At 33.4% G+C, this 22,220-nt stretch overlaps 1 protein-coding gene and 1 long non-coding RNA gene across 5 annotated transcripts in view; both read right to left on the bottom strand.

Moving 5' to 3' along the window:
- Positions 1-22,220, bottom strand: part of LOC135783478 (uncharacterized) — a 111,938-nt gene that overhangs the window by 77,705 nt on the left and 12,013 nt on the right. For all 4 annotated transcript variants that reach the window (XM_065294214.2, XM_073811871.1, XM_073811872.1 and 1 more), the window contains exons 3-6: positions 18,256-18,292; positions 11,498-11,654; positions 8,098-8,385; positions 4,139-4,322 (exon numbers count right to left, since the gene is read on the bottom strand). In XM_065294214.2, the coding sequence (XP_065150286.1) occupies positions 4,139-4,322; positions 8,098-8,385; positions 11,498-11,654; positions 18,256-18,288 (662 nt within the window). In that variant the 5' untranslated portion in view covers positions 18,289-18,292. The remainder of the gene's footprint in view (positions 1-4,138; positions 4,323-8,097; positions 8,386-11,497; positions 11,655-18,255; positions 18,293-22,220) is intronic.
- On the bottom strand, positions 59-2,279 carry LOC135783479 (uncharacterized). The gene is made up of 7 exons (XR_012335069.1): positions 2,196-2,279; positions 1,846-1,933; positions 1,622-1,734; positions 1,447-1,512; positions 1,225-1,345; positions 997-1,043; positions 59-913 (listed from the first exon to the last, which is right to left on the bottom strand). It is a non-coding gene; the product is annotated as an uncharacterized lncRNA (long non-coding RNA).

Genomic DNA, 22,220 nt, shown 5'->3' with positions numbered 1-22,220 from the left:
GAATGATACCAATTAATGTCTTTGTGTCAGTTTATTGTTTAAAATAGTGCACAAGTGCACTCTCAGAAAAGAAAGGACATAATTGTACCTTTAGGGGTACAATGGCTTGTCACTGGGGCTGTACCCTCAAGGGTACAGTTTTTGTACCCTTGGCAGAGGGTACAAATTTGTACCCTTGTGATTTGTACCTTAAGAGACCAGTTTTGTACCTCTGGTGACAATTTTGTACCTTTATTTAACAGTACAAATATGGACCCTTCAAAAAGGGTACAAAATTGGCTTTGACAGGGTACACTCATTGATTATGGTTTTAAAACTTATACATATATCTCAATCTAAGTACTGTAAACTTTAAATTATAAGTGCATATGACTCAATATATTTGTGTTGGTTTAGCCAATCGTTCAGCGTAAAGGTACATTTTAAACATTAGTATAAAAAATGATAACAGAAAAGATAAAATACACAGTTTATTGAACAATCATTTATTTTACAAAAGGTTTAGATATAAAACAGAAGTGTGCTGTTCAGTCCAAATTCACAACATTAAAAACTAATACTACATTTACACTTTACTTATGAAATATATCAAGTATTCCTTTATGGCTTTAACAGACTGTCCAAACAGGAATATTTTAAAACAAAATCAGTGTGCTGTTCCTTAAACCAAACGACATTTAAACATTTTTAACAGGGCCACATCTGTCCTTGCCAAGCAGTGAGAAACACACAAATATAAATTTTTTCCCTGATAAAACTGTGGTGTACTCACAGCATAATGAGTAAATGAATAGGTCCATATGGAGTAACATTTCTTTAGTTTTTGTTGTGTTAATGACGGGTGGTAGAGGATAGTCAGTCAGCCTCCTTAATGGTAAAGATCGAAAACTGCTCTGGGCACGTTCATACTTATCTGTGAGAAAACACAAAAATATGAATACATTTTCCACTGACAGAACTGTGGTATACTCACAACATAAATAAATGTGGTACCACCCTCAATGGTAAAGATCCAAACTTGCGCGGGAAACGTTTGTGCTAAACTGTGAGAAAACACACATAAATATGAATTAATTTTCCACTGTTTGGTTGAGCAGACAGACAGACAGTCAGTTAACGTTAGTCCTTACTGAGAGAGAAACACATAAATATGAATTATTTTTCACTTACATAACTGTGGTGTACTCACGCAACATAATAAATAAATAAATGTGGTAACGTTACCTTTAAAAGGATTCTGTGTAACTGACTTTTGACGTTTGGTGGCGAGTAGACAGTCAGTCAGTCAGTCAATCTCCCCCCTGACTGAGAGATTCAAACTTGCGCAGGAAACGTTTGCGCTAAGCTGTGAGAAAACACACATAAATATGAATTAATTTTCCACTTACAGAACTGTTGTGTACTCACTTAACATAATAAATACATTAATAAATGTGGTAATGTTACCTTTAGAAGGTCTTAAATGACTGTTTGGTTGAGAGAAGACAGAGAGTCAGTTTACGTTAGTCCTTACTGAGAGAGAAAACACATAATATATTATTAATTTTCCACTTAACGTTACAGAACTGTGGTGTACTCAAACAACATAATAAATAAATTAATAAATGTGGAAAAACGTTACCTTAAAAAGGTTTCAGGGTAAATTACTGTTTGGTGGCAAGTAGACAGTCTGTCAGTCAATCTCCCCACTGACTGAGAGAGATTCAAACTTCCACGGGAAACATTTGTGCTAAACTGTGAGTAAACACACATAAATATAAATTAATTTTCCACTTACAGAACTGTGGTGTACTCAAACAACATAATAAATAAATTAATAAATGTGGTAACGTAACGTTAACTTACCTTTAAAAGGTTTCTTGGTAAGACGTGTAACGTTATACAGTCTGTCAGTTAATCTCCCCCTGACTGACTGAGAGAGATTCAAACTAAACTGTGAGAAAACACACATAAATATGAATTATTTCTCCACTTACATAACTGTGGTATACTTAATGCACATTAACCTGCTCATAAAAATGAGTCTGAGGAGTATGAGGCAATAGTGCTGTGTCAATATCGCGTTGACTCGTCTTATACAACTTTACACAAATAACCGTAACCGAATCAGTATTAAAACGAAGAGCCACGACAAACAACACATTTTTAAAGTTTAAAAATGTTTTAAAGATGATGAATCAGTTTCCAGGGCTTACCTGTTAATGTTCTTTAAGTGTCTGTCGTCCTCCTGCGCTGCTCTGTGAAACTGACTCCGACCGTGAGATGTGGGGGGATGGGCGCGTGTCAAAATAAAAGCGCGGGTTTTTTTCGGTGTGTGTGAGGGATTCAGTTATTCAGTATTTATTCAGTTTAAATTATGGTTAATCAATTGCAGTTTTTGAGTTCATATCACAGTTTTTATTAAGTGAAATTAACTTTTTTTTTTCATTAAAATTTAAAATTTAAAATTAAACACACTGTCAATGAACTGAAGAAAACTAATACTACTTCAATACCCATGTGTCCAACTAAAGGAAACAAAAATTGACACAATAGTTATTTACGTTACTCACCAGATTTACAGCAGTTGTCTAGAACAACAAATAAAAAAAAATCGGCAAGAGGCTGTCTCTTAACATTGTACCTTATCTTTTAAAAGAAATGGTACAAATATGTACCTTTTAATTCTTGGGAACAAATATGTACCTTTTTGACCCTCAAAAAGGTGCATATGTGTACCTTGAGGTCCAATAATGAGCCCTATGGGGTACTTTTTGTGTTGATTGTACCTTGGGGGACAGAAATGGACCCCTACTGTACCCCTATTTCTGACAGTGTGTGTGTTTTACATATGTAACCTCTTTTACCTTTTGCCGTGATTACGTAATACGTAAGGTCGCGCTGGCTATTGCAAGACGAGAAATACTTTTTTTGCAAAAATGACGATTGTTTCGCTAGATAAGACCCTTATGCCTCAGATGGGATCATTTGGAGCCCTTTGAAGCTGCCTTGAAACTGTAAACTATTGAGGTCCACTAAAGTCCACTACATGGAGAAAAATCCTTTTCCTCAAAAAAATTTAATTTATTATCGACTGAACAAAGAAACACATAAACATCTTGGATGACATTAAGGTGAGTTTAATGTTAAGAATTTTAAGGGTGGAGTAAACACTTTAAATGCACTCAAATTGATGACATTCATTAAAGGTGGGGTGCATGATTTTTGAAAAACACTTTGGGCTCGGGCTGACTACCAAAACACTTGTAGCCAATCAGCAGTAAGAGGGGTGTCTACTAACAAACATCATTGCCTGGGTTGCGTATGTGAGGAACCGGTCTATCAGTAGAAGGGCCAGATTAGGGGCGTGTTTGTTTAGGTGATTTCAAATGTCAACAATGGCTTTCAGAGATCATGCACCCCACCTTTAAATTAATCTGGAGAGTTTTTATGCAATTATTGAATAAATCCAAGTCTAATTTAGGCTTAATTTCATGCGTCAAACCTAAACCAAATAACTGCAACTAAATGCAGTCCAGTTCTGAGAATCTGGATCACAGCCAGACCACAAACTGGATTTAAAACCTTCAGATCACACAAAGCTTAGACAAATAGTACAGTTCAGTTCTGTTCACACAGAACAGGTTTACTAAACACAGACGTCAGAGAGTCTGTAAATGTTATAAAACATACAGCAGTTAAACGATATGCTTTGATCAAACGATTGAAATGCTCTTGCATAAGACTGCACAATAAAAGAATTGCATTGCAGTACTGTTTACAATATTGACAGAGCAAAGCTTTCATTTAAAGCACATATTACACCCATTTTTACAAGATATAATATAAGTCTCAGGTGTACCATAGATCATTTATTGTAGCATGTCCAAATGCCGCTATTTTGGCGGGAGCAAAAAAGTGCTGTTTTCGTCTGTGTACCTTTAAATGCAAATGAGCTACAGCTTTCGGTAAAAAACAATCTGATTCCTGTGAATACAGACAATAGTATCTTTACAACGTTCTAACAAACACATTTAGAAAAGCTTTTGGGTAAAATAAACCAGTCAGTCAGTGGCCGTGGGCGGGGCTTTATCAGTGTGACATCACATTAACAAGAGAATCAAAATAGATAATCCCAAAACATGATCTATGGACTTACTGGGTGAAGAGCTCCAGCAGTGCCGTGTGTCCTCGGCTCCGGGCAATGACTGCCGGCGTGTCCCCCTCTTTGTTGCACATGTTGAGGGCCTCTCGAGCCCCTGACCGTTTTAGGAGGAAACTGGCCACTTTGTAAAGCCCACGACGGGCTGCAAAATGAAGGAGGGTCTCTTGAGGTTCCAGCTCTGAAAGACGGACGAAAACTCAATCAGTGAGACAACATCAAAATTTCAACATCATTTCAAGTACGCTCATAATTTACACACACTCCCTAACTCTCAACATGCATGCAGACATAACAAAGCTTGACTAAAATCATTCACGAGTACACAATGTTTCATTTAGAAGACACAGAAGTGGATGTAAATTAAAGTATTTGATTATATAAAGGACAGGACAAGCCTTTGGCAATGAATTAGGGTTAATTACTAACTAGTTAATCCTGTAATGTCTTGATTGGGCAAGTTAAATACCCTTGCACGTGTCCTCAACACACCCTGTGTACAGCTATATATACATATATGACTGTAAATCACAACACAGACAAACAGTCAATGTTTACTATATTTGTTATTTAACCCTTTGCATTACATAATCCGGAGGTACTGGGTAAAGTATGAATGATTATATTTTTGCTTTGAAATAAAAAAACACACATGTAATAATAATTATTGCATTAAAGAGTTAAACATTAAATGTCAAACTATAATTCATGATGTGTTGCTGCTGTGAACCCAAAATAGCTTATTTTTGGGAAGTTTATATCAGGATGAAAATACTTCATACAGTACATACTATTTGAAATCTGTAATAGTGACCGAAAAGGAAGAAAACGAATTCTAGCAACAAGAGACAAGCCAAGAATAACTTGTAATGCTTCCATAAACTCTTGCAATAAATCAAGTGTTATTAACACTATTAAACCAAAAGTTAAAGCCAGTGCAAAGTATATGACTATAAAACTGTTTATTACTCTCATAAGTTTGCATCATAATAAAAATCTAATATTGCAGGGGAACAGACAAACTCATAATGCTAAGACGCCCCCTACAGGTTTTACAGCCTCATAACTACACTTGAGACTTTGAGGGGTGCGAGAAGTTGCCAGGGGGGCCCAGTTTTATGACATTTTATAAAATGCAGTAATTTTTGATACATTTAGTGTAATCAAACCTTAGAAATATATAGTCATAACCAACAGCACTACATTGCATAATTTATTGTTTGTTTAATTCAAATCGATTGTTTAATGTAAAAACATTGTTTGGGATGGGGTGGTGCACACAAAGGGATGCACCCTACACTTTAATAAACAATGGTGCTAAATAGCACTGAAAGTGATTCACTGGCTCTGGCCCATAATCATACTCAGAACAACTTATGCACCCATGTAGAACCATAAGTGGTATAAAGTAAATATTTTATATTTCTTAATATAAACTACTTTTTATTTAATATTAACAACTTTAAACTTTAATGTGTCGTCTTTTAAAAGAGACGAAGACTAGGCTTCTAGACCAAAGAAAGCCAGAGTTACCAGTGCACATCACCTTTTCAAACCACACTCAAAAAAGGGGGTGGAGTTAAAGGGTTAATACAGAGAACATCAGTGTCAATTACAACAACCTTAAATTTGATAAAACTTAAGTGCAATCTAGAGATGCACCGATATTATATTTTTCCACCGATAGCCAAATATTCAGACATATATATGCTAATATAGATGCAGATAGTTTGATGTTGTACTTGTATTAACTCAATTCTGAAGAATGGTATTTGTTCACATAATGACCATTAATACTGAACATTAAATTAGTGATGTTTATTTACATTTTCTATACACAGAGCTCAAATTCATTGCATTTTCCTGTTCTCTTTAGATTGACAGGATATATCTATGGAAGTTTTTTCTGTCAATTTTAAATTAATTAATTGATTGATAAAATAAAAAATCAAATCACAAAATATTTCCCAAAATTGTAAATGAAATTCTAAAATTAAAATTAAAACATTATTTAAAATTATTTATTTTTCAAGGTAATAATCCATCTTTACTGCATTTGAAATTTGAAAATAAAACACAAAAATAGTGACAAAAATCGAATTAAAATGTTAAGTTTGATTTATTTAATGATTTTCATTTTCAACTTGTATGCAAATTCTATATTAATCAGTGGGTGGGGTTTACTTGTCTGAAGCAGTGTTGCCATCTTTGCGACTTTATTGCTACACACTGCAAAAAAATTAAAGTCTTACTTGTATTTTTGTTTTCTAAAATAAATATCTGAAAATTGTTAAATTTACTTGGTAAGCAAGTGGCTTAAGATATTAAGTTTTGTTTATTGAAATAAACAATGAAAATCAAGAGGTTTCGTACTTAAAATAAGTCAAAATATCTGCCAATGCAGTAAGAAAAATAAACTTTAACTTTAAGTTTGCTGAATTAAGTTGAAACTGGAATTAAGTTTATTGCCTCAGGGAAATGTTGTTTGACTTTTAATTTTAACTCTTTCCCCGCCATTGACGAGTTATCTCGTCAATTAAGAGAAAAAAATGTTTTTAAACTGAAGCAAAAAAATATTTACTAATTTTAAACCCTGTGTATGTTTTGATAATAATCTCTAACAAAATTCCTTCACAAAAAGGCAATTATTTCAGCTTTTTGCAATTTTTTTTATTTTTTTAAGAAAAAATACCCATATTTAAGAGTTTATAAGCAGAGAAAAAATATATAGGATACATTTTTTCCCCCATTTTGTTTGTTTATTGTTTACAGAGGGTCTGTTCTTTCAATTTAATTATTTGTATGTTTATATATTTTTAGAAGAAAATTTCTTGGAAAATGGAAAATCACAAAAAATGCTGGCAGGCAACTTTTAAAAAAGATGGCTGGCGGGTAATGAGTTAAAGGTGACATAGAATGATTGAACGGGGTATTTATCCTTGTTCTGTGATGTGACATGTAGACAAAAATGTTTTTGTTTGGGTCTGTAATTCCTTAGAAGCTTCCTAAAAACCTCTCTCAGATAGCTCTATTAGGGTTGGGGATTTTAAACAAGTGGTTTTGCACCTATTTGGCTCCCCCTACTGGCTTAACTTGCAATCTCATTACTGATTGGCTGACTTTGCTGCCACTCAAAAAATGCAGCCAATTATTTTAAAGTGGAGGGGCAGTGAGATGCCTGTGATGTCATAAGCATCAGTTTTTCAGATTGGGCCGTTTTCTGGCTGACATTTCTAAAAGAGGAATTTCTAGAAGACTGAGATGTTTAGCATGTCTAGAACTTTTTGTATGTTCATGAATGCGGGTAGACTACCATTATTCAACAAAGACAAGCTAAAAATGTTTTTTCATTCTCTGTCCCCTTTACTATTGGTAGTCTTGCCAATTAAAGTTGCATTATCATCTTAAAATTGACAATTAATTAATTTAATGTTTTAATATTATTTTAGTTTTTAATTTTCCATTTTGGGACATTTTTGTGTTTTTATTTTTATTAATTCATTTAAAATTACCATATAAAAACCTTCCATATATATCAGCCATGACTATCGAACATATTTTTTTCATAATCGACCGATTGTTGGCCGATATATCAGTACATCTCTAGTGCAAATCAAGAGTAACATATGTTGCATAAGTTCATAAAATAAAGATACAAAATCTAATAAATATTATAACAATCACAATGGCAATTTTAAAGCAAAATAAAAAATCATTCAAACCACATAAATGTGCTCAATTTACAGTATCTCAGAAATAACCAATGACTACTGTCTTGTGTAGTTTATGTTTTTTAAAGCATCTTACAGTACACTTATTACAAAATGTCCCCAAAGCTACCTGGGCCAAAGTGCAGTGGTCATTGTGTAACTGTGTAAATTGTGCAATGGTCACATACCTCATGGATTGCTTTAGTGTTTGAACATAAAACGTTTTGTTTACCAGACAGCACTTACTTGTGTTATCTCCCATCAGGTTCCAGTCAGAGGGCAGTGTGAGATGTCCGAGAGCCAGGGACAGACTCTGGTCCAATCTCTCACACTCCTGCATGGGAATCTGATGTTCATCCAGCAGCAGAGCCTCCTCCAGCACGTCTGTCCGACCCGCCGCGCTCACCAGAAACTGAGCCATGTCAAAGGCCAGATCCTGTGTGAAGCACAGGTGCCTGCTGGCCAGCGTTTGAATAAAACCATCAGGTCCCGCTGAGCACAGAGTGACCGGCACCGACTCACAACAGTTATGAGCTGCATAGAGATCGGGAACAGATCATGAAAACACAATTTGAGTATGGCAGCCCTGCTCAGGGCACCTGCTGTGAGACTCAAGTTGTCCACCTTCAGGTTAAAAGCCTGACTTTCTAACCGTTAATACTTGCTATAAGTGTAATGTCATAAGTAAAAAACTTTTTTTTAGACACAAACTACGTTGACAGGTTCATCCAGTAACATGAAATACTTTTTAACTGTAATCTGACTTTAGCAGAAATACACCTGACACTGATACAGCACAACAACAAACAAACAAGATTACTCGCTGATTACATACCAGACTTCTTAAAACTAATAACACATGGTTACCTGGTTGCTGCAAATAATTTTGATACACTGTAAAAAATACTTTGCTGCCTTAAAATTCTTTGTTAAATCAACTCAGATTTACAAGTCATGTCAACAGAGATTAGTTGTCACAACTTATAAAATATAGTTGAGAAAAGTCAACTTAATTTTTTAAGTTATAACAACTCACCTGTAGTTATAACAACTCATCTCTAGTCAAGATAAATAATAACAAGTTGAAATGACTTGTAAATCAGAGTTGATTCAACAAAAAATTTTAAGGCAGCAAAGTATTTTTTACAGTGTAGGTACAGTTTAATATTACACATAATGAAATATAAATATATATTTTTATAACATATAAAACATTATATTTACAAATGATTAAACCAAATATTGTGTTTGTGACATTTGAATGTCTTGTCTTATCCTAATACCCAAAGTAAACAATTTCCTCGCAGACCATAGCCTATATATAATTTTATATATATATATATATATATATATATATATATATATATATATATATATATATATATATATATATATATATATATATATATATATATATATATATATATATGTATACATATATATATAACATATATATATATATATATATGTTATTTATGTTTATATTTTTTATTATATTTTATATGTATTTTGATATATTTACAAAATATGATATGTTTTTTCACCAATCCATTTTTTTGGCCATTTTTATATATTTTGAAATATACATTTAAAAATATATATACTTTATAGCATTTAAATATGTTGTAAACGTTGTATGTTTCAAATAAATAGGTTAAAATATAAAATATTTTCAACTGCAAAAATATACTTTTTATATAATTAAATATATATTTAAATTATATTAAATATATTTTTATACATACGTATACATTTTATAATTCATACATTTTATACAAACTTATAAATTTTGGCCAGGAAAAATATATATTTTTGCCGGATGGGTTGTAAAATTAGAAATCCATTTTGAAATATTAAATAAAACGAAATATATTTTCAAATAAAAAAATATATTTAATTAAGCTTTACTTTAATACAAAATGTATTGAGCATATATTTAAAACATATTTTTGGCCAAAGAAATTAATTTTTTGCCATATGCTGCATTCGTAAAAAAATTGGCAAATAAAATATTTCAAATCAATATTTAATGTCCGTTACCTTACTTAAGAGATAAAAAGCTGTGTAATAAGCAGGATAATGTACAGGCAGCCAGTTGTTATCATGAAATAAGCCCCTTCAGTGTGATACAAGACCATTCACTTCGCTGATAACGTCTGTCGGTGCTTATTTCGTGATAACAACCGGCTGGACATTATCCCTTACTTAGCATGATGCTAGTATGTTTTAAAATGGCACTGACATGATGAAAACATGTTTTAACATTAAGCTTATATAAAGTTAGCATGTTAGCATGTTTAAACATAATGCTAACCATAGACATAACCATAATTTTATGCTAACAGGTCTTAGCATGACTATGCAAGAGAGCCAAAGAAATTAAACTGTTGTATCTTTATATTTTTTCAACCTCATGAGTCTGCAAAATTAATTCGTCTATCTGTCTACAGAGGACACAGGTCAGCATGTTTGATTTTAGGAGCATTTCTGGTTCACCGTGCAGTACATAAATCATCTCCCACCCCCTTACTGAGTAAACACTAAGATCATCAGAAGAACATAGACAATAGTCAAACATACACCACCAACTTTTAAACTGAAGGTCATTTGAAGGATGTTATTTGAAGGATGTTAGTGTGTATAATTTTAGTGTCAACTGGCAAGCAGAGTAATAAAAAAAAAATGTTTCCAAGACACTCCCCTACCCGCCGTCATAAACAGATGGCCCCGCCCACACTCATATCATTGCTAATCTAATGTTGCTGTGTTGGGCTGGTCGTGACTCGTGCTATTCAGAAAAGCAGATCAATGCTTTGCCATGAAATGAAAGTTGAAATGTTTTTATATCTTTAGTGTGATGTACACTCTCAGAAAGAAAGTTTTACAAAGCAACTTCCAAGTTAATGTTTTTGAATAAAGATTTGAAAGGCTTATTAATTTTGAAGTCCCCCGGTGGTAAAAATCTAGTTTGAATTGTTGTTTTTATGTCTATGTGGTGTTTTTAATATGCTTTAACACAAAACAAGTGCAAATTCATCATTCAACACCATTGTTGAGTATTTACTCTTGGAGAAAATTTGAGTTTCCCAAAGACAATTTCATTCCAGCGGTTTAAAATCGCATTAGTTTCCTATGTCACAAACATACAACCAATCTCCTCATCACAGTTGAACGAGTGGGGTTTGAGCCATAGATATTATGTAAGGATTGCAGCATAGACTACTTCTGTGATGCTCACACGTGCATTGTGAATGCTGTAACCTGTTAACATCAACGCAGAATGTAGCATCTATTTACATTTAAATCTATGGTCCGAGATGATGCGAAAAAGTAAAGGTGGGGACTAATTCGCATATTCATATCTATGGTCAGAGCTTTTAGATTGAGTAGAGATGGGAACTAATTTGCATATTCATAGATCCGCTTATACTTAATGAGGCAAGGTTATAAAGTTATATTCAAGCCGTTTAAAGCATAAAGAAATTACTGTCACAGGAAAAACTGCTATTATGATGCTCAAAGATGAGTTTTAAGTGATAAAATTATAGACTACAGGGGGACTTTAAATGCTCCATTCAGAATGGCAATGCTGGGGATCTGTCAATAAAGGTGTTTGCAGCATCACACATTTAAAGGCACAACTTACCTGGACAGACAGCCTGAAGGGTGGTCTGGTTAACCCTCTGTGTACTAGTAAGATGTCTCTGAGTGGAGCCGGTAAACAACAGGAAGAGCTCGACCTCGCCCTGTTCTCCATCACTGAGCACCTCATCACCAAGATGAACTGTTAGCACACAATTGCCCTGACACCAAAAAACAGAAGTTTCAAATAAACAACTATACGGTGTGAGATGAATATACTAGATTAATATATTACTGCCAGGATTATGTTTGAAAAGTTTGCTAGTAGGACAGCTTCTGTTTAACAGTATAGATGGCTGTTGAAAACAATGAACAAATGCAAAGAGGTAAATGAGAATAGAAATAAGTGAAGTTGTGGTTTGAACAGGACATAAGACTGGCGTCGGTCTGCAGAGATTAACACAGATAGCGCTTGCATTAAACCTCTAATTTAAAGGCATACACCCTGATGTTCGAGAGAGAAGTGTAAATGTGTCTATAATTAACTTTTTAAGTAACCTGCTCGCTGTTAAACTTGTTCTGTTAAACCAACACAACAATAGCCTAGAAATCTAGACGCACCCTAGCGGCCGCAAAATATATTTGCTGCCAGGGTTTAGTCTAGGCACTCACAATACACTTAACCGGTCCAAAAACCAAAATTTGGTCAGGCCAATCACATCGTGTGTAGCGTCTGTGGGGCGGGCTTAACATGATGACGACAGAGCTGCAACGGTTCCTACTTGAAAACAGAGAATGGCTGCTGCTGCTGGCGAACAGCTATCTTTTGAAGCGGCTTTGGCCGCGACTCTGGAGGACTTAGACTTATGTTTTTCTTTGAGAGAAGAGCAAATAAACCCTACTGAAGTCCTTTTTAAGCAAGAAAGATGTGTTTGGAGTTTTGCCGACTGGTTACGGTAACTACGTCACCTTCTTCGTTGCTCTGATCCGTCATAGCGCTATCCTATTGCGTGCAGAGGCATTTTGAGGGACAACCTATATCCCGCCCCTTGCATTGAGCCATTTGTGTGAAGAGTTGCCAGACCTTACATCTTGATGTAGGTCTGGCTAACCAGGCTAACACAACAAGTCTTTATATGTGAATGTTACATAATGTGTATTACATAAAGCAATGGTCAATTAAAACTTTCTAAATGTGACCATGGACCACAAAACCAGTCATACACAGCAAAAAATGACTTATTTTTGTCTTGTTTTAAGCACAAATATCTAAAGATTCTCAAGTCAAGATGCATTTTCTAGATGAGCAAAATGATCCAAGAAAATATGTCTAGTTTTAAGACAAAAAATATTAAATTTAAGTGAATGAGGATTAAACAAGCAAAAACATTCTGCCAATGGGGTAAGCAAATTTTTCTAGAATTTAGTGTTTAAGAAAAATTTTCAAGATTTTTTGCTTACCCCATTGGCAGATGTTTTGCTTGTTTTATGCAAAAAAAATCACTTACATTTGATATTTTTGGTCTAAAAACTAGACTTATTTTCTTGGGTCATTTTGCTCATCAAGAAAAAGCATCTTAATAAATAAAAATAGATATTTTTACTGAAAACAAGACAAAAATACTAAGAAACTTTTTTCTTGAAAATCATTTTTTTTCAGTGCTTTTATATATATTTACACTGCAAAAAATGATTTTCAAGAAAAATAATTCTTAATTTAAGAATTTTTAGATATTTTACTGAAAACAAGACAAAAATACTAAGAAACTTTTTTCTTGAAAATCATTTTTTGCAGTGCTTTTATATATATTTACACTGCAAAAAATGATTTTCAAGAAAAATAATTCTTAATTTAAGAATTTTTAGATATTTTTACTGAAAACAAGACAAAAATACTAAGAAACTTTTTCTTGAAAATCATTTTTTGCAGTGCTTTTATATATATTTACACTGCAAAAAATGATTTTCAAGAAAATAATTCTTAATTTAAGAATTTTTAGATATTTTTACTGAAAACAGGACAAAAATACTAAGAAACTTTTTTTTTGAAAATCATTTTTTGCAGTGCTTTTATATATATTTACACTGCAAAAAATGATTTTCAAGAAAATAATTCTTAATTTAAGAATTTTTAGATATTTTCCTGAAAACAAGACAAAAATACAAAGAAACTTTTTTCTTGAAAATCATTTTTTGCAGTGCTTTTATATATATTTACACTGCAAAAAATGATTTTCAAAAAAATAATTCTTAATTTAAGAATTTTTAGATATTTTTACTGAAAACAAGACAAAAATACAAAGAAACTTTTTTCTTGAAAATCATTTTTTGCAGTGCTTTTATATATATTTACACTGCAAAAAATGATTTTCAAGAAAAGTAATTCTTAATTTAAGAATTTTTAGATATTTTTACTGAAAACAAGACAAAAATACTAAGAAACTTTTTCTTGAAAATCATTTTTTGCAGTGCTTTTATATATATTTACACTGCAAAAAATGATTTTCAAGAAAAATAATTCTTAATTTAAGAATTTTTAGTTATTTTTACTGAAAACAGGACAAAAATACTAAAAAACTTTTTTCTTGAAAATCATTTTTTGCAGTGCTTTTATATATATTTACACTGCAAAAAATGATTTTCAAAAAAATAATTCTTAATTTAAGAATTTTTAGATATTTTTACTGAAAACAGGACAAAAATACTAAGAAACTTTTTTCTTGAAAATAATTTTTTGCAGTGCTTTTATATATATTTACACTGCAAAAAAATTATTTTCAAAAAAAATAATTCTTAATTTAAGAATTTTTAGATATTTTTACTAAAAACAGGACAAAAATACTAAGAATCTTTTTTCTTGAAAATAATTTTTTGCAGTGCTTTTATATATATTTACACTGCAAAAAAATAATTTTCAAAAAAATAATTCTTAATTTAAGAATTTTTAGATATTTTTACTGAAAACAAGACAAAAATACTAAGAAACTTTTTTCTTGAAAATCATTTTTTGAAGTGCTTTTATATATATTTACACTGCAAAAAATTATTTTCAAGAAAAATAATTCTTAATTTAAGAATTTTTAGATATTTTTATTGAAAACAAGACAAAAATACTAAGAAACTTTTTTCTTGAAAATCAGTTTTTGCAGTGTATAGTAGGACAATTACAAAATTTCTTCATGAAACATATTCTAATGATTTTTGGCATAAACTTGGCATAATTTCGACCCATACAATGCATTGTTGGCTATTGCTACAAATATACATGTGCAACTTATGGCTGCTTTTGCGGTCCAGGGTCACAAATGTCTTTGAAACATATAATTGCATCATGTTACATTTCATTTAGTTGTTCAATAGACAATTTTGTTCAATTCATCTTTAGGAAAGCAATATAAATAAATAAATAGAGCAAAATATGGTACTCGAGAAGTATATATTTTTTTCCAAACAAAAGTTCTTGCAAACAGTGCATTATTGCACCAAAAAGTCTATTTGGGTTTCGATGGGGCTCTTTCGTGGCTTGAATATCGAGAATTTCAGAAACCCAAGCTGGATTCGTCTGCAAATTATTTCAGGAGAGAAAATATTTCTATGGGAATAAAGACACAATAAGGGGTGGCATACACATCTCTGTGCTCAACGCCTAAAACCAAAACTACCCTAATCCAACCTATCACTATAACCATTGTATCCACTTATCTCAGTGCTTTGGATAATCCAATATCGTTTCAGCGGTTCATTACAGCACATTAACACAAAGATAGTTGTGCTTTTGAACCTTTATCGAATTTCACAGGGTGGGAGGAAAATCCCCTCTCTTTGTTGACTGGACTCGGTACATGAACTGAGCTTCTTCTGATAGTAACGTAATACTAATTCACATTTACTCTTCCTGTAAAGTCGTTGCGTTGGGAACTATTAGCCGTATTCCCTGGGAAGCAGTCAAACACTTATTACTTATTACATTATGTGTTAAAAACATTTGCTTTAAGATTGTTTTAACACTGGCTTTACGTTGCCAGGTCCTCTGGCTTTCAGTGGAGTTCTGAATTGGGCTACTTTTACACAGTTTATGCAGGTTGATGTTTTTCAGCGGGTTTGTTGATGGGCTGTAAATTGTCATTGGGATGCTTTTGCACTAATTTTAAATGGCCATTGAGCTGGTTTTGTTATGCAGATCTGGCAACTCTGACAAGACAATGTTAAAAGCAAAAGCGCAAACGAACACTGGTTAATAAAAGTTTCATTTCATCCTTTAATATAAGTAAGTTTGTATTTGTTTAATTGTTGTTGGGTTTTCATAAAAATATTATTGAACCACAAACTAAGCATCTGTTTTAAAGTAAGGGTGAAATCAAGTTTTTTATTGTAACAATGCAGTACATCACTTTCATATCTGGCTTATTTATTTTGTAGAACTTTACTTGAAGGGGTGTTCATAAGACATGACATCTTCATAATCATGACATGACACGTTTCATGAACATTGAGGCGATTAACATCTGTCATTAAGTATCATTCGCTCAATTATGTCATTTTTAATGCAAATATGACATTATTTGAAATGTCTTTGTTATGACAACTTGACATAAACCAATACATCATAACTTGTCATAAAAAATGTTACGCATCATAGAAATGCTGGGTCTCCTTTGTTTTTACGCCTAGACTGTAGAACATCGAGAAGCATCTGATTGGATGACCTCAATGATCTAACCTATGGGCATGTAGCATGTAGCATGTAGTCATTAAGGGCCCTATTTTAACGATCTGAAACGCAAGTGCGAAGCGCAAAGCGCAAGTGACTTTGTGGGCGGATCTTGGGCGCTGTTGCTATTTTCCCGGCGGGAGAAATAACTCTTGCGCCATGCGCAAATCAATAAGGGGTTGGTCTGAAGTAGGTTCATTATTCATAGGTGTGGTTTGGGCGTAACGTCAAATAAACCAATCAGAACGCTATCCAACATTCCCTTTAAACGCAAGTGCGCAAGTTCCATGGCGGGTTGCTATTATTATGACGGATTTAACAGGCGCATGCCAGAAGCGGTTCACAGCCGAGGAGACCGATGTTCTTGTAAGAGCAGTCAAAGACAGAGAAGTTGTTTTGTATGGGGATGGGAGAAATCCGCCCAAATCAGCTTTGGTTAAAAAGGTGTGGGAGGAAATAGCCACAATTGTCTCATCAGCTGGCATCCCCAGGACGTTGCGCAAAGCGCTACAATGATGTCAGGAGACGGGGGAATCCCAAGCTTGGCAGCATAAATTGGGCATGCAGTGTAACGGGAGGTGGATCTGCCTCTACACAGGACCTGACGCCAGTAGAGGACATCGCTGCATTCAGTCCAACCTTAAAGTGCACTTACAAATCCAGTTCACATACATTAAGGTTTCTTATGAAAACATTTTAATTATTATTTACATAAAATAAACATAATACAGCCACACAACAAACTTATGAAAATATTTTAATCGTTATTTGCATGAGAATTTTTTAACGCAGCCACACAATAAATAAAAACTATCACCACAATGCTCACCACAATGATTTCCCTTATCTCATGTTGCATCTGTGTAGATTAGAAAAGCAAAGTGTGTGCGCGTTGTGCACGCTATACATTATGGTCAAGCATGCGCCCTTAAAATAGCATAATGAACAACGCACAACGCGCCACTGACTTTAGACTAGTTTTTTTTTGTCAGTGGCGCAATTGTTTTTTGAAACTGGAAAATAGCATCAGGGATGGTTTGCGCCGGAACACGCCTCCTTTTTTGCGCTGAAGCGCCCAGGGAGCGCAAGTTCATTCCCTAGTTTGCCGACGTGCGTCTGTGGAGGGAAAAACCCGCTGTGCGCCGGTGCAAAATACAAATGATACATGCGTCACTGACAAAGTCAATTGTGCTGGGTGCAAGATAGGGCCCTTAATGATATTTTAATGACAAGTTAAATTTGAATCACTGGTAAAAAGTGGTCAGACACAATTATAATGGCCTCACGACAGCCAATATCAAAACCAACCACATGACAGTTTTTAATGTTGATCCATAAAGCTAGTTAGTTTCTTAATTTTCATAATTTATCTGCCGTCATGTTTATGACAGATTTATGAAAAGGTATGTTGTCTTGGTAATATCAAGTTGTCATGGCAAGTTATGATGTAGTGGTTTATGTCAAGTTGTCATAACAAAGACATCTCAAACAATGTCATCTTTGCAATATAAATGACAATATTGAGCAAATGACACTTAATGACACTTGTCTCATATGTGCATAAAATCTCTATGTTTTGTTTGTTTATCGTTTGACATTTAAAGATGTTTTATTTAAAAGCTGCACAAACTTTTTATAATATCAAAATAAAAAAGATTATATTAGCATAACTCTCTAGAAGTGTATGGCTTTTGCACTTATAAAAGTACACTTTTACTGTACATCTGAATACCGCAATTTAGTGCCTTTTTAACTATAATAAATGAAAAATGTAATTGATTAATATCTAAGTTTTTATCAGATTAGTCGATAAATCGGAAAAAAATAATAGACCGATTAATTGATTATGAAAATAATTGTTAGTTGCAGCCCTAGTGCAAAGGTCATGGGCTCGATTCTCATGCTGGTATAAATGTATACCTTGCATAAACTGTAAGTTGCTTTCGATAAACATAAATGTAATCATAACAACTCGTTCCCTTTCCCATCTCACATTCAGGTTTATTTTTGTAGCTGCCCATAATATTTGTTTCCAGGCTTACATTAAACTTTGCTTGTCATGCTGAACTGAAACTGCATTTGATTAAATATCAAGTGAAGAGGATACTTACATATACTGGAGCTTGACAAGGACAAAGTTTCATGACTCTGAAAAGATAAAACAAGAGTGTGAGGAAAATGCTTTAAAATGACAATAACAGTCCAAAGCTAGAAGAATGAAGAATACTGATCTTCATTTTCTAGTTGTGTTAATTAAATGAGTTTTATGACCCAATGAGTTTTAACATGAAAACACCTCCAGCAAATGTGGAACTCGTTCAAATTTAAAGCTTTTATTGGCAGTGCAACAGCTGTTTGATAAACGCTCCTTCAGGCCTAAAAAAGATACAGTGAACATAAATGCATGTTAAAATATATCCCTGTAATCAAACACATGCAGGATTCACGTGAGGTGTTTAATAGTTTATGTGAACACCATATTAAATAACTTTCCGATAATCAGGCTTCAGGAATGAACCTGTCAAGAATGCATCTGGGTCACCCTATAATCAAGTGAAAGGAACAAAACTCAATATATATATATATATATATATATATATATATATATATATATATATTCCTGTCTGGTGGAATGAGCTAGGGAGACCACCACAACCTTCAAGAAACCACTAAAGTAACACCCTTCAATGATAAAGTTTTAAAGTCTCTGTAAAGTCAATCTTTAAGTGTATTGCTGAAGCAAGCTACAAAGACTGTAAACTATGTAGTTCTGAATTGCAATTAACACAATTGCGAGTATCCATTCAGGTTGTAGCGTTATTTGAAAGTTGAGAAAGACAGCAGCTTTCCTGTGAGTGGGCGTGGTTTCAGGGCTGACAGTGGACACGCCCCCACCGCTTGAGAGTAGAAAATGCTATTTTCACTTAGATTTTGATAACTTATTTTATTTACTTGCTGTTTTTCCATCATTCAAATTTGGTTGGGTGGTTAATACCACATTTTTCTGTGTTGTGAACAACTCAGAACACATTTAATATGTGACTTTAAAGTTCCTGATATTTTTAGTTAGCAAACTATAGTTTGTTAGCAAACACAGTTTTGTCCCACCCTGTTTTGTTTTTGTAATCTTGTTTATCCCCTCTGTACTGTGGGTTTTCTCTGATGACATCAGAAGGGTTAAATGCTTCCTCATTTGTAAGTAACGTTGGATAAAAGTGTTTCCTAAATCAATATAAAGAGACCAGATGCAAAATCTGCTAAACGCTATCTCCGTCATAAATAGGACAATGATATTAACCGAATGCGTTCGTATTATACCTTCTTAATCCCAGGCTCATGCCATTCAGAAATACCAGATTTTGGACAGAATACGTTAAACGGCATCCTTTTATAAGGAAAGTCCACAGAAGAAGAATTGGATGAAGGACAGTTTGTGTACATCAAGGTGAGACTTTTTTACCGCTTAAAGAAGGTTTACTAAAAATATAATGATATTTACCGATTTTTTTTAACCTTTATTCAGAAAAGACAGCTGCGTTTCCTTTATCCTTCAAATTGCGCAAATTGACATAGCGAATTGAAATTATGGCTAATGAAAACAGGTCAATTACGCAAAAACTACAATATATCGCAAAAAAGTTTTTATGGAGGTGGTTTTTCAGGCAATTCAAAAGAGGTGTATTTCTCAAAATTGCAATGCAAACAGTTTATTCCCAGAAACACCTCAATACATGTCTTCTCCAGGATAATCTTGCCAATGATGTTTGGATAACACTCCTACATCTCTTTTAATTTAAAATTATGTACTATTACCTCCAAAAAAAAAAAAACCTATATGTTGCTGCACCTAAGTATAAGAGGGCTTTCCTTAGCATTAATGTTTGGATAATACTCTTACATCTCCTATGTTAAAAAAAAATTGCCCGCCAGCATTTTTAAATATGGGTATTTTTCTCCAAAAATATTTTTTTTTTTTCAAAAAGCTGAAATAATTGCATTTCTGTGAAGGATTTTTGATAGAGATCAGATTCAGAATGATTATCAAAAGTCTAAGAGTTTAAAATTAATAAATATTTTGTTTGGTTCCTTTTTTTTAATTGGGTAAGAGCGCCATCTAGCGAATAATCACAGTATTACAGATAATCATAAAAACTCATCAGGAACACGTTTTTCATGCAAATGTTTTCTCTTAATTGACGAGATAACTCGTCAATGGAGGGGAAAGAGTTAATAGAAACGCAGTCATTTCACAATAATCTTTTGTTGAAATTTAGAAAATAACGCTAAAGTTTTGCGCACATCTACAATGGAAATGCTGCTAGTGAAGACAGACTAGAGACTTTTTTATAAGTGAGGATTTTGACATGCACTTAGAGGGTTTTGTAGCAAAAGACAGTCAAATTTGTTTAATGCTATTGAAATGACTAAAGTGATGTTGTGAAAATAAGGCATTTCAATTACTGACTAATAACCTCTTCATTGCCATTAAAGTGAAAATACTGAACTAAATGACTGATAAAAAATGCTCATTTACTAGAAAAAGTCAGTAGCACTTAAAGGGTTTTGCATCTGAGCTCGTCATATATTAAAGTTAAAATAATGTTCAAATTAAAAACTTTAGTTATTGATTTTTTCACCGCATTACTGGATTATTCAGGACTATTAAATAATTGAGCATGGACTTGATCTACCTATTCTCTCAACACATTTTCTGTGACCACTGGTGAATAAAAGCGGTGGCGGTGCTATCAGATTTAAGGAGGATCAAGTGAAGGATAAAGCAGATCTAATAATACACTGACTGTACTAATCCTCTTCTCATGTACTCACAGTCTGTGCCACCTTTACTATTCATACAACCACAAGAGTGAAGATACTTTACACCTGTGGTTCTCAAACTTTTCGGCATCCCCCCCTGAGTAGGTTGCATCCCTTCGCGGCCCCTCAAAAGAAAATGAATGACACAAAATTATTTCAAACTTAGCATTTAAATTAAATGAAACGTTTTAAAAAATAATACAACGTAGTGCTGTTGGTTGATAACATAGAATTAATGATAAATTCATGTATTTGATAAAATGTCAAAAAACTGGGGGCACCTCTCACCCCTCAAGGGGGCACGCACCCCAGGTTAAGGACCACTGCTTTACACATCATCTGTCACATTTGATTTCACTTTATTAGCTTAGTATTGTTTTCCAGTAAAATAAAAACACACAGTAAAAAATAAACTGTAAACTAATAGGTTGCCATACCTGGAGCTCATCTGATCAAAGAAGAAACACCAGTAGGAGCAACACTATAGGGTGTGGTAGATCTCTTTTGGGTCCTTCATAGTGCTGTATTGCATAAACAACAGCACTTTGTAACCCAAGTAGCAATTTAAAAAGAGAAGTTGTTTCATCATGTTTCATACAACATTCATGTACACGTGAGATGTACAAATGGAGAGATTTCCTCCCAGATGAAATGGTTTACGAAACCTTTCTCTGACACCTTCTCATTCACAGTAATAAACAATAGACTACAGTACTGACTTCACAGGGACAGGAGGAAGGAAACAGTTTGTACGCCTGAAACTGTCAAACTGCAGTTTGTGTGCTTCAGAAAGCTTTTATGAACTGGCATAGCTGGGCTGTTTGACCGGTGTGACAAATACTACAGTGGACATATTATTGTGAAAGCAAATATGCAAATATGTTTGATGCATAGTAACGTAATTTTGACTGAAATATAAAGTTAGAATGGCACATACGAACCCAGTCTCGCAGAGTTGCGTATAAATAGCACGAAGTGTAAAAATCATGCACACTGTAAAAAAAAATCTGTAAAAAAACGGTAAATCTCTGGCAGCAAAGTTGCCAGAGAAATTCCGTCAAATTACGGTAAAAAATATTTACATACAAAAACCGTAAAAATACAGAGAATCTTTTACAGTCCTAAATAAATTATGTGAAAATACATGAAATACAACTACTTTTCAGGTCAATCCCTGTAAATATACGGCTTTTATTAGTTATTTTATTAAATTGCTCTGTATTTACACAGTAATATTATTTTAAAATACAGTTTATCT

Source organism: Paramisgurnus dabryanus, chromosome 2 (assembly GCF_030506205.2).
Source record: "Paramisgurnus dabryanus chromosome 2, PD_genome_1.1, whole genome shotgun sequence".
Classification (NCBI taxonomy): Eukaryota; Metazoa; Chordata; class Actinopteri; order Cypriniformes; family Cobitidae; genus Paramisgurnus; species Paramisgurnus dabryanus.
Note: the sequence above shows the minus strand (reverse complement) of the source record. Positions and strands in the feature narration are given on the sequence as shown.